At 34.1% G+C, this 18214-nt stretch overlaps 1 protein-coding gene across 1 annotated transcript in view; it reads left to right on the top strand.

Annotated features, from left to right (window-relative positions):
* The window catches only part of PIK3CA (phosphatidylinositol-4,5-bisphosphate 3-kinase catalytic subunit alpha), a 78662-nt gene that overhangs the window by 38319 nt on the left and 22129 nt on the right, over positions 1-18214 (top strand). Inside the window, exons 2-6 of the mRNA XM_032340358.1 lie at positions 8344-8771; positions 9276-9485; positions 11007-11257; positions 11897-12142; positions 12679-12764. Of these exons, the coding sequence (XP_032196249.1) occupies positions 8420-8771; positions 9276-9485; positions 11007-11257; positions 11897-12142; positions 12679-12764 (1145 nt within the window). The 5' untranslated portion in view covers positions 8344-8419. The remainder of the gene's footprint in view (positions 1-8343; positions 8772-9275; positions 9486-11006; positions 11258-11896; positions 12143-12678; positions 12765-18214) is intronic.

Here is an 18214-nt window from a genome sequence, read left to right as displayed (position 1 = left end):
TTTCCTGGAAAACTCTATGTCACTGAAGAGTCATTTGTCTTTTTAAATTGTATGATATTGTGAAATATCTTTTTTTGTATTTTGTACCTTAACTATGTTTACTTTTCCTCGTAATCCTGTCTATATGTCTACCCATCACCTCCATCTTCTAATATTTAGTCTCTTTTTGAGCTTAAATTTTAAGAAATTTTATCACACACTAAAATTTGAATTATCGGAGTTCAAATTGGGAAAATTAGTGACTCCATCTTTTGAGGTTTAGTGAAGTTTCTTTATATAAAATATAGAATTCAAGTTCCTTTTTTAATAATCTAAGATCAAGAATTAATCTATACTGAATTAGTAACTCTGATGCTTGTTTACTCTCAGTTCTGCTAGTCACACTAGATTCTTTTAATCCACCTAATAAAGTCCTTGTTCACGTTTATTGATAATCAAAAGTCTACAGGGGCACCCAGGGTGGCTTAGTCAGTTAACCATCTGCTTTCAGCTCAGGTCATGATCTCGGGGTCCTGGGATCGAGCCCTGTGTTGGACTCCCTGCTTAGCCAGGAGTCTACTTCACCCTCTTCCTCTCCCCGTCTCCCCACTCATGCTCTCTCTCGAAATAAATAAATAAAATATTTTAAAAAAAGTCTATGTTGACATAGACATAACTGACTTAGACCTTAATTGTTTGTCATTATTTTTTTTTTTTAAATCGATTAGCACAGACCCTTCCTAAGCCCACCTATGAACCTCATATTTGGGAACTCTTATTTTAAACAAATCATTAAACCTCTGAAATGTATTTTTAAATCTCTGAAGTGTATTTCACAGTATTGTGAATTTAATAGTGAAAATGAATTATATTCCCTTCTAAAGGAATTTGAATTTTCTACATACCAGTCATGAGAACTCGATTTTCCACCCTGAAATTGTTAAGGTCTCTCCGAATAACTAAGAGAATGAGTTAAATCTGTTTTCTCATGGTCAGCTTGTAAAGGTCAGTGAAGGACAGCATTTTGAAAGAAGTGGATAAAATGCATCCTTCCAGCACTAGTGTATATTACAGCTGTCCCTTTGGACTCACTCCAACAACAGCTCAGTGACTCTTAGAGGAAGAGAATTTTAGAGGCCCCTACTGGGGCTCCTGGAAAATCATACTGAAAAACACTTGTTTCCCATGCATTTCCACTACAGTAAAATTTGTTTAAAATTATCCTTCTTACCTTCAAATCCAGTTAGTCTCTCAGTGTTTTTGATTTCCCTTTATAAGATGCCTTCATCCATCTCTTTCTTCTATTAACTATTGCTACTTCTTTTTATTTCAGGCCCTGGGACTTCCCTTGGGCTAACTTTAGCAATTTAGTTTTCCTACTTCTTATGGTCTAGGACTGTAGTGACCCCAAAAAAGATCCTATCCTGAAAAAGTTTATAGTCTAGTAGAAAGTCAAATATGGATATAGATAACTTTAAGAATGTATTAAGGTACAATTATAGACATATATGTAAGAGTCTGGGTAACATTAAGAAAAGGGAGTAAGTAACAAAGTATTTAAAGTAACTTTTAAGGAGTATTTTAAGTAACTTTTAAGTAACTTTTTAAGGAGAGAGTATTTAAAAGTTACTTTTAAAGTAATTTTAATCAGATCTTAGAATTATTAATCCAGATTTTAATCATGTTATTTCTGTAGCAAGTATAGAGTTAAGTTTTTTATTTTGTCCTAAATCAGACTAAAGTAAGGATCCATTTGGTAAAGTAAAAAAACAGGCAAGTATATTTTCTAGTTAATGAGTAAATAAAAGATGCAACTGAGTTAGCAGCAAAACTACATGTTAATGTTTTCTCATTGAGCTCTCTGAGAATAAGGGTGGAAAATATCTTGTCAATATATATCTAAATATACTCATATGTGTCCATTAAATCAAATAACATTGGTTAAAAGTATCAGTTAAATAGGAAATAAGTATTTGTAAAACTTTTGTTCATTCAGTAAATACTTAGGAAGCTTCTGTATTTGTGGAACATAGATATCTAGAAAACACGAGCTACTTATTTTAACAGATTATGGCTGTTTGAGGTGATTAAGCTGCCAGTGGAGTCAGTATAGCTATCCCCCTAAATTTCCAAGCATACATTTCAAAATAGCTTTCTTATCTTAATTACTTTCTGATGCAGATGTAATATTATACTTTAAAAACAAATAACTGTTTTTAATATAATATACTTTTGAAATTGAAGCCTGAATTAAAATATCTAATGTATACATTTTATTTTAAAGTAATCAAGTCAGAAAAAGTCTCTGCAGTCTTAGAATGTATTTATAGACTCATAATTCATACGTACATACTAGATTTTGTTGGTGCATTTTGAGATGAATATTAATTAGCAAAAGAACACTTTAAGCAATGACAAAAATGAAGATAAACTATCTCTTGAATCATTGCTAAAGGAATTGGGGGTAAAAAGACCAAGAGAAAATTCTAATAGCTGACAGGCATGTGAAGAGATAGAAAAGGCAGAAATAATGGAATGAATTTTAGAAATAATAACATTTAGGGTTAACTTTAGAAGTGCTCCACAAAAATTTCTGTATCAGATAATGATCTCCCAACACTAAAAATATTCAATTTATTGACTTCTGAGATACTTTCCTATTTCAGGATCTTAACTTCACTGCCTTAAAATTAATGCCTCCTTTCCACCTCAGCCCCGAAGGACTTCAAGTGAAATTGTAGAATTGTGGTCCAAAAGGCAGGGTTAAGGATGACTTATTATGTGATGTCCATTTAGAAATTCTCCAGTTGAGGGAACCTGGGTGGCATAGTTGTTAAGCATCTGACTCTTAATTTCAGCTCAGTTCATGGTCTCAGGGTCCTGAGATTGAGCCCCACATCAGGCTCCATGCTCAGCAGGGAGTCTGCTTGAGACTCTCGTCCTCAGGCCCTCACCTCACTAACACTCATGCTCTTTCTCTCTCAAATAAATAATGAAATCTGTAAAAAAAGAAAATTCTCAGATTGATTTATTGGGTAATTCTGATGCCTTATCAGAAGCCAGCAAACTTTTTTGTAAAGGACCAGATATTAAGTGTTTTAAGCTCTATCGTCGTATAGCATCTGCTTAACTCTGTTGTTGTAGTGGGAAAACATCATTGACAATATACGAACACAGTTTATTGGCTGGGTTCCCATTTAAATTTATTTGCAAAAGCAGATGTTGAGCTGGATTTGGCATGTGGATCATAGTTTGACAATCTTTGCTTAAAACAATGAAACCTGAAAATACTGTTATATTAATATAAGCAAAGAAAGGCTTTGAATTAAAAAACAAATTGTTAAAATGTCATTGTCATCTTGGGCTGAAAGAGAGCACATTAGATGTTTAAATTGTCCAGTGAATTAAGAACCCCTCAACTAATAAAAGTCAAGTGACAGTGGAGACTCTGAGACTGTTTTTAATGTTCATTTCTGCTGTCTATTTTGTGCTTAAAGTTGTCTTTACTCCAGCTGAGCAATACCATTGCCCTCATTTGGACTGCTAATGCAGATCCAGCGATAACCAAGAAATAAATGTGGGTTCAGGCCTTCTAAGAACCAAAGACTTTAAGTGCCTCCTGCCCAAACACAGTGCGTAACTGAAGAAGAGGAGGCTACTGTCACAGGCTGGCTGGAAAACAAGGAGATGGGGACCACTTTAAAAAGCATCATCTCCAACCTGGGGTCTTTGGAAGTAGGGCCAAAAGTACACTCAGACTCTTCCATAATACTGAAGTGCTTTGCTGTATTGTGTTTCAGAATAGCACAGTAATTGTTTTATAATAAGGATGTAATTCATCAAGAAAAGGGTAAATTGTGAGTTATATATACTTTTTTTTTAAGAAAGCAGGAGCACCCCAATTGAAATAGCTTATCATTAGATATATACAAAGTTAGGGGAAAAGTAAAACCAACTTAATACCTAAGAGTCCTGAATAGTTATGATTTTTCAGTATTAGAATATTTCGTTCTGACATACTGAATTCAAAAGCTCAGTAGTGTTAAGGCTGAGGTCCGGTGCAGAGCCCCTTGTCCCAGGAAATGGGTCACAGCCAAAAAAAAGGGTTACCCCTCACGGGTCACTCAGTTATACATTGATGGGGAACCCGGTGCTAAACCATTGGCAGACCCTGCGTCTGGGTCAGGGTTTCCCACATAGTGGTATAAAGTTCACTGCAGTCTATGGAAAGTCAGCTCTCAACACAAGGGTTTGTAAAGAAAGGACAAAAATAACAATAGAGAAGTTCTTTACTCCTAAAATATTTTATTTTTAGTGAATACATGTTGTGTATTCAAACTGCCAAACTATAGAGATTAAATTGAATATTAACTTTATAGTGATTTATCCCCCTCTATTGCTTTTCAAATAAGTTCCTTTGTAAATAGATTATGCACTTGCATTTAGATAATTCCACCATCTTTATCAGCATTCAATTTATGATTTAATTAATCAGCATTTAATTTCTTCTATAGTATGAAGGACCTTTTATTTAATTACATATGCATATTTAGTTACATATGCTGATTCTTAACTCTAGGGATTTTTTCCCCCAAAATTAGAGGAATTTGAGAAGATACCATTTTTACACCTTGGTTTAATGCTTATTTGATTATATCCTGTTATTTGAAGAGAAACTTTTTTTTTTTTTTTTTAGAAATCTGAAATTTAAAATCATGAAAAAAATATAATATTCTTTTGCTCAAAATACTTTAGAAGACTCCCTTTACTTACAGCATACTACCTAAAATTCAAACTCCTTAACAAGGAATCTGTGCACCTTTCTGGCCCCTGCCTACTTCTCTCCCTCCTTGCTACAAACCCTACTTATTCCCATGCACTTCAAACTCAAGTAATAAAAAACAACTTGTATTGCTGGTAACAGGCTGTGTTTTTTCATGGTCTGTGACTTAGCACACATACTCTTGTGGCAATCTAAAACACTTTCCTCATGTCCAAGCTGCCGGTACCTTTCCTGCGATCCCTGCTCTTCTATAATATTCTACTTAAATTTTACCTCTCTGATGCCTTCTCTAACCTCCTCAAGCAGTTGGAGATTTCCCATTACTTAAATTCATATTCTGTCCTACAACAATTTTCCGTTGTCAACGTTGTTCTTATCTTTCATTCCCCAGTGAACTCTGAGTTCCTCAACAACCGAAGTGAAAACATTTTATTTACCTTAGTTTTCATAGCATATTTAGCTTAGAGCCCAGAACAGGTAGATATCCCTCCAAAAAAAAGCAGAGGGGGTTAGCAAGGGATTCCTTCCTTAAGCTGTAGATAACTGTACCATTTCAATAGGAATATTAGGAATCCAGGAAACTAGAGACAGCTATGAAAGTACCAGCCTCTGAGCCACTCAGTACTATTCCAGTCTTGTAGGTGAGCATGGCATTACCGGTGCTACCTTCAACATTCAGCTCTTGAAACTAGCACTCCTTTATAAGGCTCCTTATTACTTGCCTCCACTGTAAAAGAACTCAAGCTGCTTTTTCCCGTTTCTATCTGGTACAAGCCTTGGATAATTCATAATAGCTTGAAAAGGTAGTGTGGGTGTACTTTGCAGGTTTATTAATATTTAACATTTATTGAATGCTTACTCTATGCCAGTCTCTTTGCTTACATGTTTTTCATATATTAACTCATTTCATACAACAGTCTGATGAATTTTCTGCCATTATCCCAACTTAACAAAACAGGGTGTGGAGAATGAAGTTCAATGAGATAAATTAAACCGAAGCAAAGCAGCTATTTACTAAGGCAGTGAGAATTTGAATCCAGTGTAACTTTAGAGCCCATTTTCTTACTTACCACCAATGAGTATTACCTGGTCATAACTGAAACCCAAATAGCAGCATGGTTACAGTGTGTACTTTGAAGTCATCTAGACCTGGATTCAAAATCTGTATCTAACATTTGTGAGCTCTGAGCTAATGATTTGTACAGAGTCAGGCCTGACATCAGAAGACAAAGTTAATATCCTCTCTCTTCTATTTAGTACTACCACAGTGCCAGCCATTGCCTGCCTTCCAGAATCTTTCAAGTGTTTTATGGCTGTGATCACATTTATTCCCTTAATGAGAAGGGGTGTCTTGAGCATTCAATAATCGTTAACTGACCATAAATATACTATAGTAGGATAAAGATTAGAACCAGTAATCTCTCTGCTATACTAGTCTTCTCTTTTGCTAATTTTTAGGGAACATATGAGACTCTGAGATGTTATTTATTATATAAAATAGTTGCCCTTGTGATTCCATAATGTGGACCTGTGAGCACCATTCAACAAAGAAAACTATAAACACAGCTGCTGTTTTGGTGTGGCTTGTGGTTTGGTTTTGTTGTTATTTGAACTTTTTGAGCAGGCAGGTCATCATTTAAAAGTAGTCATTTGGCATTTCCCTTGCATTCTTCAAATTTTTTGTATGTTTTAAAAAGCTTAGCTTCAGTCACTTCTATAATTATGCCCACAGATTGGTTCATCTGGTCTTTTTACTAACCAATGAATTTTCATTTAGAAATGTAAGAAATAGAATAATTATGTTTTAAATCCTATAACTTCAGTGGGTCTCTTATAAATCTGAAGAAACGTTTTCAACTATTAAAAATCGCTTTTACATTCTCTATTGTCTTCCAGCTGATTTCTATATTTCTAGAGATGGGGGAGGGTTTGAAATTTTTGCTGTTTCTATTTCTCACCTCCTTTATGTATTGGAACTTTGAAGCATACTATAAGTACTTGTTTGCAACCTAGAGACAGCAAAAAAGTCTGCTCAAAGTAGACCCTGTTGCCCTTTCTGGCTCACACTGGCTGTAAAGTGAAAGATGGATTGTAGGGGACAATCCTAGATCCAGGGACACCATTTAGGCCTAAGTAGTGGTCCAGACAAGAAATATTGTGGCCTGACCGAAGATACTAAGAGTAGTAGTGGAGTATGCAGATTCCGGAGATAGAATTAACAGTTTGTTGATGCATTAGACGTTAAGGGCATGACGTACAGGAGTCAGAAAAGACAAGTTTCTGTCTGTGAAATTACCTGTGAATTTAATTATCCTATACCCAACAAACTCATAATCTTCATACTTTTGACTTTGCCTTGGAAGGGCAAGGGCCATGTCTGTCTTCTCCAAATTATCATATTCCCAGGACCTAACATGGTCCTGTGGAAAAGCCCCAGTACTTGTTTTTTTTTTTTTTTTTAGCTCCAATACATTTTTAGTGAATAAACAAAGTATCATGTATGACTGTTGCGCATAGTGCCTGATAGAATAATCAAATATAGTAAGTTATCTGGGACCTTTTGTTTCATTTCTCTAGCTTTCATTTCTTTTTTATAGTCTCTCAGTTTACCTTTTCCTGTGCCTTTATAGTATAGCTTGCTGAATAAAAGAAAATATGAACAACAAAAAATAAACTTCTGGCTTTGTGGATTTTGTAGTATTTTCTAAAGAATCTCAGAGATTTTTGACATCTTTAAAAATGAGGACTTCAGATCCTAATAATACTTTGTATTTTAAAAAATATAACAAGTATTTAACACTGTTAAAACATTTTATTAACAAAGAGAGTCAGTGGGTCTCATTTGGGTGTAGATCAGTTCATTTCAGTCAGAAGTATTAGGGCTGGGTTATTTGATAAAGTAGATGGATAATTCAAATTTATCATCATATCTCAAGGAAAATGCATTGATGACACTTTATATTATACTGAATATATACACAAATTATACTTTAAAAGCAGAATGGTCTAAGATGTCACTTGACAATAATGCAAAGAAGGAGATCACAAAGGTTAATTTAAGAAAAAGACAAAGCCATACAATTTCTCATTACCGCAGGGTAGAGAGATAGGGAGTGAAAAGGAAGATTTGACTTCTCTCATCTTTACTCGCCTTTAAAATGAGAGCAGTGGACCCATGAGCTTTCCGGTCCAAATTCTTTTGCTCCATAAAATAGAATGATAAAAGTGATATGTGATGGGAATTTTAGTTTCAGTGTTCTTCCCATAGGGTCAGCTCTGTCTTGGTAAGACCTGATAGTGCCTGATAGACATTATAGACCTGATAGACCTTTAAAAATCTATTAAAATAATGTGTTTTTAACTGAATGATTTTATTAAATAATTAAATACAAGTGCTTTTTCTAATTCCTCCTTTGGAATCCTAATTTGGAGCAAGAGTCCCTGTCAAAATATTTAAGGTGAATTATTAATACCCTAATCAATTCAAACTACAGAAAATGAGTTTTTACATTTAGTAATGCCATAAATATATTCTCCTGTAGTTTTTCTTTTAACATGTTTTTTTTCCCCCTTTGGTTTAGATTTCTGCTTTGGGACAGCCACTCATCTAATTCCTTAAAATAGTTTTATATGTAAAACTTGTAAAGGATCAGAACAATGCCTCCAAGACCATCATCAGGTGAACTGTGGGGCATCCACTTGATGCCCCCAAGAATCCTAGTAGAATGTTTACTACCAAATGGAATGATAGTGACGTTAGAATGCCTCCGTGAGGCTACGTTAATAACTATAAAGCATGAATTATTTAAAGAAGCAAGAAAGTACCCTCTCCATCAACTTCTTCAAGATGAATCTTCTTACATTTTCGTAAGTGTTACCCAAGAAGCAGAAAGGGAAGAATTTTTTGATGAAACAAGACGACTTTGTGACCTTCGGCTTTTTCAACCCTTTTTAAAAGTAATTGAGCCAGTAGGCAACCGAGAAGAAAAGATCCTCAATCGAGAAATTGGTATGACAGTTTTTATCTCAATGGCATTGTTGTCCTATTCTAAAAGCAAATAACTATGAAACTTAACTATTTTCTCATTACTAAAATATTTGTCTGAATCCGTTAACTGCCTTTGTAACCTTAAATAAATAGATTTTGAAATAAAAACCATTACAAATCAGAAGTATTTTTTGACTACTTGGCCAAGGAACTATTTTTAGTAATATCCTCTAAGTTTTTCTTTAAGAAAGTTGTTATATCCCAGTTTGGTTTTGTTAGTCTTTTTAAAAATTACATGGATGTTTGCTTCCTTTTCTCCAAGCTGCAGGAATATATTATGTGTTATATGTTAAAAATATTTGAGTCTTTGTCAACTCTTACTTTATGTACTCATCAAAATTTCTTTAAACCCAGAGAGACTTCTTTATTGTAATCTTCCCAATGTGTCAAGTTCCCCATTTGTAAGAAACATGTTTGTACTGTATGTTTAAAAGAATGTTATATTCTTTATATAATTTTTTTAAGGTTTTGCTATTGGCATGCCAGTGTGTGAATTTGATATGGTTAAAGATCCAGAAGTACAGGACTTCCGAAGAAATATTCTGAATGTTTGTAAAGAAGCTGTGGATCTTCGGGATCTTAATTCACCTCATAGTAGAGCAATGTATGTCTATCCTCCAAATGTAGAATCTTCACCAGAACTGCCAAAGCACATATATAATAAGTTAGATAAAGGTAAGAAACTTGTCAATCTACTATAATTGGTCACTATAGTAAAAATTTCTATCTCTTTTTGTCTCACCTAGATGAGAAGCTTTTTGAAGGCAGGGACTGTTTATACTGACAAGATATGGCTGAGTGCCAAATATATATGCATGTAATAAATATTTATTGATTGAATTGCGAACATACAGTGCTGATCCCAGTGAATTGTGTATCTTAACAATAAAACTAAAGAACTTTGCGTTTGAAATTCATTGTTACACAGTTACAACTGATCTTTTTACAAATAAAAAATGTAAATAGAAATACTTTATGAAATTTTGGGAAAACTTTGTATATAAATAAATTTCTTAATATTAAATACAATAACTAAATCTGATAGATTGACTTTTGACATTTAATATATCAATTTCTAGGGGCACCTGGGTGGCTCAGTGGATTAAGCCGCTGCCTTCGGCTCAGGTCATGATCTCAGGGTCCTGGGATCGGGTCCCACATCGGGCTCTCTGCTCAGCGGGGAGCCTGCTTCCCTCTATCTCCCTCTCTGCCTGCCTCTCCATCTGATTGTGATCTTTCTCTGTTAAATAAATAAATAAAATATTAAAAAATATATATATATCAATTTCTAGAATTAAGTGAACATGGAAATTTATACACTCTGGGGAAATGGAAATGTCATTTGTATCAGATAAACATTCTGTATTTTTCAAGATAACAAAGTGAAGTTTTCAATTTGAAGTTTTAGAATAAGTTAGCTTTCACATACTATTAAATACAAAATTCTGTTGGTAGATGAATTAAGACATCTTATTACTATTTCACTTATTATTCAAAATAGTTTAAAGCAGTATAATGTAAAATCTTCATTTGAAATTCTTTTCTACTTTAGCATACCTTCTAAAATGAAAGTCTCTCTTTATTTTCCACCAACATTCTTTATGAAACTTTTCCTACAGAAAAATTGAAAGAATTATACTGTGAACACCTGGACCACTCTACCATAGTTTTAATCTTTCCATTTTCATCATCTTCCCTCCTTCCTCCCAGCTTAATTGATCTTAAAAGGAAAACATTTAAAAATTCATATTCTCTCTCTTCTTCCACCACCTTTTCTCTCTTTCTGATTCAGAATTTGCATTATGTCTCCATGATTCTTTCCCATAGTTGCCAAAAACTCTTCTACTTTAGGTACTGTTTAACCTTTGATACCATCATGAGTCACTCTTCACTCAGGAAGTATGTGATGCAGTTTAGGATGGAAATTAGCTTGACCTCAGGTATTGTGACCCACTAGTCACAGTTTTGCATGCTTGTCATGAAACATGAGATTTGGGCATGGCCGGGCAGCCCTGTCATATATGAAAGATTTGTGGTTTCTGCCTGATATTTACCTGTATTTAATTAGTTTGATTATAAGTCATTTCTGATTATAGTTAGAATAATGGTAGTACATAGTACTTACTTTTTAAAATTTGTCTCTTGAAAAATGAAATATATATGGTGATTGTATCCAATAATGTTTTCCTGTTATAGGGCAAATAATAGTGGTGATTTGGGTAATAGTTTCTCCAAATAATGACAAGCAGAAGTATACGCTGAAAATCAACCATGACTGTGTGCCAGAACAAGTAATTGCTGAAGCAATCAGGAAAAAAACTAGAAGTATGTTGCTATCATCTGAACAACTCAAACTCTGTGTTTTAGAATATCAGGGCAAGTATATTTTAAAAGTGTGTGGATGTGATGAATACTTCCTTGAGAAATATCCTCTAAGTCAGTATAAGGTGAGTAACAAGCTTCAAAAATATTAATATGAAATGTAAAAGTTGGGGACAAGTATCTGTATATTTAGGACATTTTGAAAATTCAATGATTAGTATTAGTGAATAGCTTCATAAGTTTATTTTTAATACTCTAATTATTTTGGGCAGCTGGGCTCAGTCAGTTAAGTGTCTGCTTCAGTTCTGGTCATCATCTTGGGGTCCTAGGAGCAAGCCCCACATCAGGCTTCCTGCTCAGTGGGATTCCTGCTTCTCCCTCTCCTTCTGCTTGCGCTTTTTCTCTCTCTCTCACTCTCTCTTAAAGAAATAAATAACTAATTTTTTTTAAGTTTAAAAAAAATGCTGTATTTAATTTGAGAGATTGATGATGAATTTGAGAGAACAGATGCTTTTTTTTCCTTTAGATTTTATATACTGATATTTCGAGTCCGACTATAGATAACATGGATAAGCTGATTAACATTGTTCAGATATAAACTGTTTTCATAATGAGTATCCTCTGGTCATTGTTTTTAATTCTTTTTTTCTTTCTTTTTTTTTCTTATTCACTTATTTATTTATTTTTGCTTACATGTTTGTTGATTTTAAAATGAAACACCTTTTAAGAAATGGCTTTTTCCCTCCCCTCTTAATCTTTTACAGTACATAAGAAGCTGTATAATGCTTGGGAGGATGCCCAATTTGATGCTGATGGCTAAAGAAAGCCTTTATTCCCAACTGCCAATGGACTGTTTCACAATGCCTTCATATTCCAGACGCATCTCCACAGCTACACCATATATGAATGGAGAAACATCTACAAAATCCCTTTGGGTTATAAATAGTGCACTCAGAATAAAAATCCTTTGTGCAACCTATGTGAATGTAAATATTCGAGACATTGACAAGGTAAAGTCAAGGGTTGATGCTTATTATATGAATTACATAAACTTTTTTACTGAACTATGTATAATAATCTGTCGGCCTGCACTGTTTTCAGATAGCTAGAAAACTACTCCTCTCCCTTAGCTGTGCACCATTTACAGTCTTTGTCTGTAATGCTAATATCCATAATTCTAATATTCTAATCATTTTAATTTCCATAATCTAAGTTCTTAAAACCATGAGTTTTATAGAATTAATTTGGCAGCAAAACCTGACCTAAAAAAGCAAGAATTTTTATAGCTTTTATATATCCCATTTAGTGTAAATATGCATATGTTTTGTTGCAGAAATATTAATGTCTTTATGGAGTACTGTTGCAACTGCTAAGAATCTGAAGTGATATTTAGTATATGTACCAATTTATCTCTCTATAATATGAAAAACTCTGAATTACATACCTGGCCTAAAGGGATTATGTAATAATATTGGTTCTGTAATGTGTATATATATTATGTTTGTATGTATTTTTATACACATACTCTTTTTTTTTCTTTTTTAAGATCTATGTTCGAACAGGTATCTACCATGGAGGAGAACCCTTATGCGATAATGTGAACACTCAAAGAGTACCTTGTTCCAATCCCAGGTAAGGAAGTATATGGATTTGTATTTCCAAAAGCCATGTTAGTATTTAGCAGTGTAATCAATAAAAGTAGTAAATTTTTTTGCATCATTAGTTTTATAACAAGTCATTTAAATTAATCAGACATTTACATATAGACCATAAGAACTTTCAGTCAAATGAATATCTATCACAGGATCATTTTGTCAGTTCTTCATAAAATGTTATCTGAAGGGTTTTTCTGATTCTCTCTTCCCATTATATCAAGTAGAGAACAGAATATGGTTACATTTTGTGCTGATGATTCCCCACATTAGATTCATAAACCTAGTATTTTATTCTTAACCTCCATTTACATTTACATTAGAAGAAATGAGAGTTGGCAAACAACTTCAGAGCCAGACTACTGTGAGGCACTCACATCACTCAGAAGAGTAGATCTTTATGACATTTAAATAAAGAGCCTTTGGGAACAAATCCATTTCTGAGAGGGAGTTTGGAGGAACATTTTAAATGATTACTGCCTAGAAATGCAATGAAGAAATAAAAGGTAATATAATCCAACAGTTTGCCATCCTGCTATTTCTTTGGCTCTTTATAGAATCATTTGGGAATTAAGAGTCTACCCTGAATATAATAGAAACATTTTAAGAGCACTCAAATTGTTACAAAAGATTAAAGGTGAATTTTGTAGACTAGCAATAGAGACAACTAGTAAAACCTCCAGAAGTAAATTTTGTAATGAATTTAGACTGAGTTTAAGAGAATCAAGAAAAAGTTCTGGTCTTGTAATTAAGTTGCTAGAGATGGCCACCATTCTAGAGCCTAGGGAAGTTCAAAGAGGTGATAGCTTTCTCTACTAGGAGGAAGTAAAATAGTTCCTTACCCTACCTGAACTATTGTCAATCAGAAGTACATCATTTAATTAGAAGTTACACTGTGAAACAACTACAGGATCTTTTTAAATTTTTGTTTGTAGCAGGAAAAGTTTATTTCCTACCCATACTGGCATGTATTTCGCAGGTTGGATGGGGTGTCTGTGTGAGGAACAGAAAAACAGTATTTGAGGAAATACTGGACAAAAATTTTCCAAACTTGTTGAAAACTATAAGCATTCTAAGAAGGTCTGCAAGCTCCAACCAGAGACCCCAAAATAATATTGGGTAGATATATCCTAGTTGTTTCAAGTACTTAAAGTAAACTAGTTTTATAAAAGTAAAAGGTAAATTTGTTTAATAATATGAGATTAAAAGCTCAAAATTTTAGTAAATTAGCTATTTAGATAGGACTTAAATTTGATTATCTTTTCTTCAAGAATTCCCTAGTTTAGAACTTCAGGCCAGTATCTCTGAAGAGCATAGATGGAAAAATCCTCAACAAAATATTAACAAACTAAATCCAACAATATGTTAAAAAAAATCATTCTCCACAATCAAGTGGGATTTATTCCTGGTTTAGTAGTTACAGATCAGTCAACATGATACCATACATCAATAAGAGAAAGAATAAAAACCATATGATCATTTCAATAGATGCCAAAAAATCCCTTGACAAAGTATGATAAAACTTTCAACAGAGTATGTTAGTGGGAATATACCTCAACATAATAAAGTTCATCTATTTAAAACCTACAGCTAACATCATAGTCAATGTTGAAAAATTGGGGTCTTTCTCCTTAAGATCAGGAACAGGACAAGGATGTCCACTCTTATCACTTTTACTTAGCATGGTACTAGAAATCCTAGCCACAGCAATCAGACAAGAAAAAGGAATAAAAGCCATCCAGATTGGTAAGGAAGAAGTGAAACTTCCACCATTTGCAGATGACATGATACACTATATAGAAAATCCTAAAGACCCAATGATGAAAAAGAAAACCAAAGCTGGAGGCATCACAGTTCCAGACCTCTAGCTGTAATCATCAAGACACTATGATAATGGCACAAAAACAGACACATCGATAAATGGGACAGAATAGAGAACCCAGAAACGGACGCTCAACCCTTTGGTCAGCTAATCTTTAACAAAGCAGGAAAGACTATCCAGTGGGAAAAAAGTCAGTCTCTTCAACAGATGGTTTTGGGAAAATTGGATAGCCACATGCAGAAAAATGACACTGGACCACTTTTTTACACCATACACAAAAATAAACTCAAAGTGGATGAAAGACCTAATGTGAGACAGGAATCCATCAAAATCCTGGAAGAGAATATAGACAGCAACTTCTTGCTAGACACATCTTTAAAGGTAAGGGAAACAGAAGCAAAAATGAACTATTGAGACTATATTAAAATAAAAAACTTATGCATTAAAAAGGAAACAATCAACAAAATTAAGACAGCCTCTGAAGGTCAACAAATGACAATAAAGGGTTAGTATCCAAAATATATAAAGAACTTACAAAACTCAATACCCAAACACCAAATAACCCAATTAAAACATGGGCAGAAGACATGAACAGACATCTCCAAAGAAGTCAGACATCCAGGTGGCCAATAGACACATGAAAAGATGGTCAGTATCACTCATCATCAGGGAAATGCAAATCAAAAGTACAAAGAGATACTACCTCATAACTGTCAGAGTGACTACAATAAAAAACACAAGAAACAACAGTGTTGGAGAGTTTGTAGAGAAAAAGGAACACTTGTGCCCTATTGCTTGGAATGTAAACTGGTGCAGTCACTGTGGAAAACAGTAAGGAGTTTCCTCAAAAAATTCAAAAAGGACCACCCTATGAACCAGTAATCCCACTACTAGATTTACCGGAAGAATAAGGAAACACTAATTTGAAAGCTCTGTGCCCTCCTACGATTATAGCACTGTTATTTACAATAGCCAAATTATTGAAGCAGCCAAGTATTCATTGATGGATGGATGGCTAAAGAGCTGTACATACACACAAACACACAGGAATATTATTCAGCCATTTAAAAAAATCTTGCCATTTGCTGCAACATGAATGAAGCTAAAGGGTATAATGCTAAGCAAAAGGAGTCAGAGAAAGACAAATACCCACCATATGATTTCAGTCATGTGGAATTTAAGAAGCAAAACAAATGAACAAAGTGGGAAGAAAGAGACAAACCAAGAAACAGACTTTTAACTGTAGAGAACAAACAGAGGGTTACCAGAGGGGAGGTTATGGGGGGATGGGAAAAACAGGTGATGGGGATTAGGAGTACACTTATGATGAGTACTGTAGTACACTAGAAGTGTTGAATGACTGCACTGTACACCTGAAACTAATATAACAGTGTATACTTAGCTATATTGGAATTAAAATTAAAACATTTAATAAAAAAGAATTTTCTAGTTAATACCACCTCACACCACTCAGAATGGCTAAAATTAACAAGTCAGGAAATGACAGATGCTGGCGAGGATGCGGAGAAAGGGGAACCCTCCTACACTGTTGCTGGGAATGCAAGCTGGTGCAACCATTCTGGAAAACAGCGTGGAAGTTCCTCAAAAAGCTGAAAATAGAGCTACTTTATGACCAAGCAATTGCGCTGCTGGGTATATACCCTAAAGATACAAATGTGGTGCTCCAAAGGGGCACGTGCACCCGAACGTTTATAGCAGCAATGTCCACAATAGCCAAACTGTGGAAAGAACCTAGATGTCCATCAATAGATGAATGGATAAAGAAGGTGTGGTATATATATATATATACACACACACACACACACACACACATACATACATACACACACACACGCACACACACGCACGCACGCACAATGGAATACTATGCAGCCATCAAAAGAAATGAAATCTTGCCATTTGCATAGAGGGTATTATGCTTAGCAAAATAAGTCAAGCGGAGAAAGACAACTATCCTATGATCTCCCTGTTATGAGGAAGTGGAGATGCAACGTGGGGGTTTGGGGGGTAGGAAAAGAAAAAAATGAAAGAAGATGGGATTGGGAGGGAGACAAACCATAAAAGACTCAATCTTACAAAACAGGCTGAGGGTTGCTGGGGGTCTGGGAGTCAGAAGAGGGTGGTGGGGATATGGACATTGGGGAGGGTATATGCTGTGGTGAGTGCTGTGAAATGTGTAAACCTGGCAATTCACAGACCTGTACCCCTGGGGATAAAAATACATTATATGTTTATAAAAAATTTTTAAATTAATTTTCAAAAAAGAATTCTCTAGTTAAAAGGTAAAATCCCTATGGTAATAGTATTAGGATTTAAGTAGATTTCTAACTTTTCTGTATTCACAAAATTAAAATCAAGGATAAAGAATATGAAGTTATTAGAAGGGTAGAAAAGTTGATTTTAAAAAAATTCTTACTGAGATTGATTATTCTAAATCTGTACTTCCATATGCTAAATAAAGTAGAAACTTAATGATTTCTTCATAAATGTTACCAGTCCTCTCCCAAAATCAAAATAAATTTGGACTGTATATATCAAGCCATTGCCTAAAAATAAAGAATTTAATTGATATGTGTGTATGCACATGTCTGTATGGACTTTAGAGGAAGAGAGAAACATGTTTTTGTCAATTAGCATAGTATTGAACAGCTACATTTATGGGACATAGCTCTTTTAGAAAGTGTGTAGGATATTTTTCATTAATTATAAGCAATTTGAAAGATTTATAAGTAATAAAAACTCCTGGGAACATCAAAGTACATGTATCTTTAATTTTTCTTAAATTATTTTGGACTTATCAGATCCAGCAGTATTTCTTCTACTTGCATTTATTTCTTTTCCCTTTAGAATTTCTTATTACTAACTTCACCCATTTAAACATAAGTCTTCTCTGCATCAAAGGACAATATTTTGGGGGTATAGCTCAGTGGTAGAGCATTTGACTGCAAAGGACAATATTTTTTTTTAATCTTTGTCCATAAGTAGAACTTATTTTACTGATAAAGCTTATAACTTAGCTTGGCTAATTAAAAATAGAATTTTTACCATTAAATTGTTTAGTCTTATTTTATTTATAATAAAAAAATAGAATTATGAAAAAGTTCTTTGAAGAAATTTTCTAGATTAATATCTAGCACTTGAACTTTTACTGTGGACCAGTTACTATTCTTTTCACTTTACTTGTGTTACCTGACCAAGCCAGCCACTCACCCCTTCTCTTGTGTTATCTCATTTAATCTTCACAACAATCTTAGGGAATAAGTACTATTATTAGGCTCATTTCACAGATGAGAAAACAGACAAAAGCAAGGGCCACACATTTTTTTTAATTTAAATTCAGCATGTAGTACGTTATTAGTTTTTGATGTAATGTTCAGTGATTCATTAGTTGTGTATAACACCCAGTGCTCATCACATCACAGAGGGTCACACATTTAATAAAATAGTGAACAGGAGTCTACTCAAGGTAGTCTGACCTGAGTTATACTGGTAACTGTTGTTTCAAAACAAGACAAAACAAAGTTTTGGGGGGCATCTGGGTGGCTCAGTCAGTTAAGCAACTGCCTTCAGCTCAGGTCATGATCTCA

This window comes from Mustela erminea, chromosome 1, assembly GCF_009829155.1.
Source record: "Mustela erminea isolate mMusErm1 chromosome 1, mMusErm1.Pri, whole genome shotgun sequence".
Classification (NCBI taxonomy): Eukaryota; Metazoa; Chordata; class Mammalia; order Carnivora; family Mustelidae; genus Mustela; species Mustela erminea.
The sequence above is the reverse complement of the archived record's forward strand: the minus strand, read 5'-3'. Positions and strand labels throughout refer to the sequence as shown.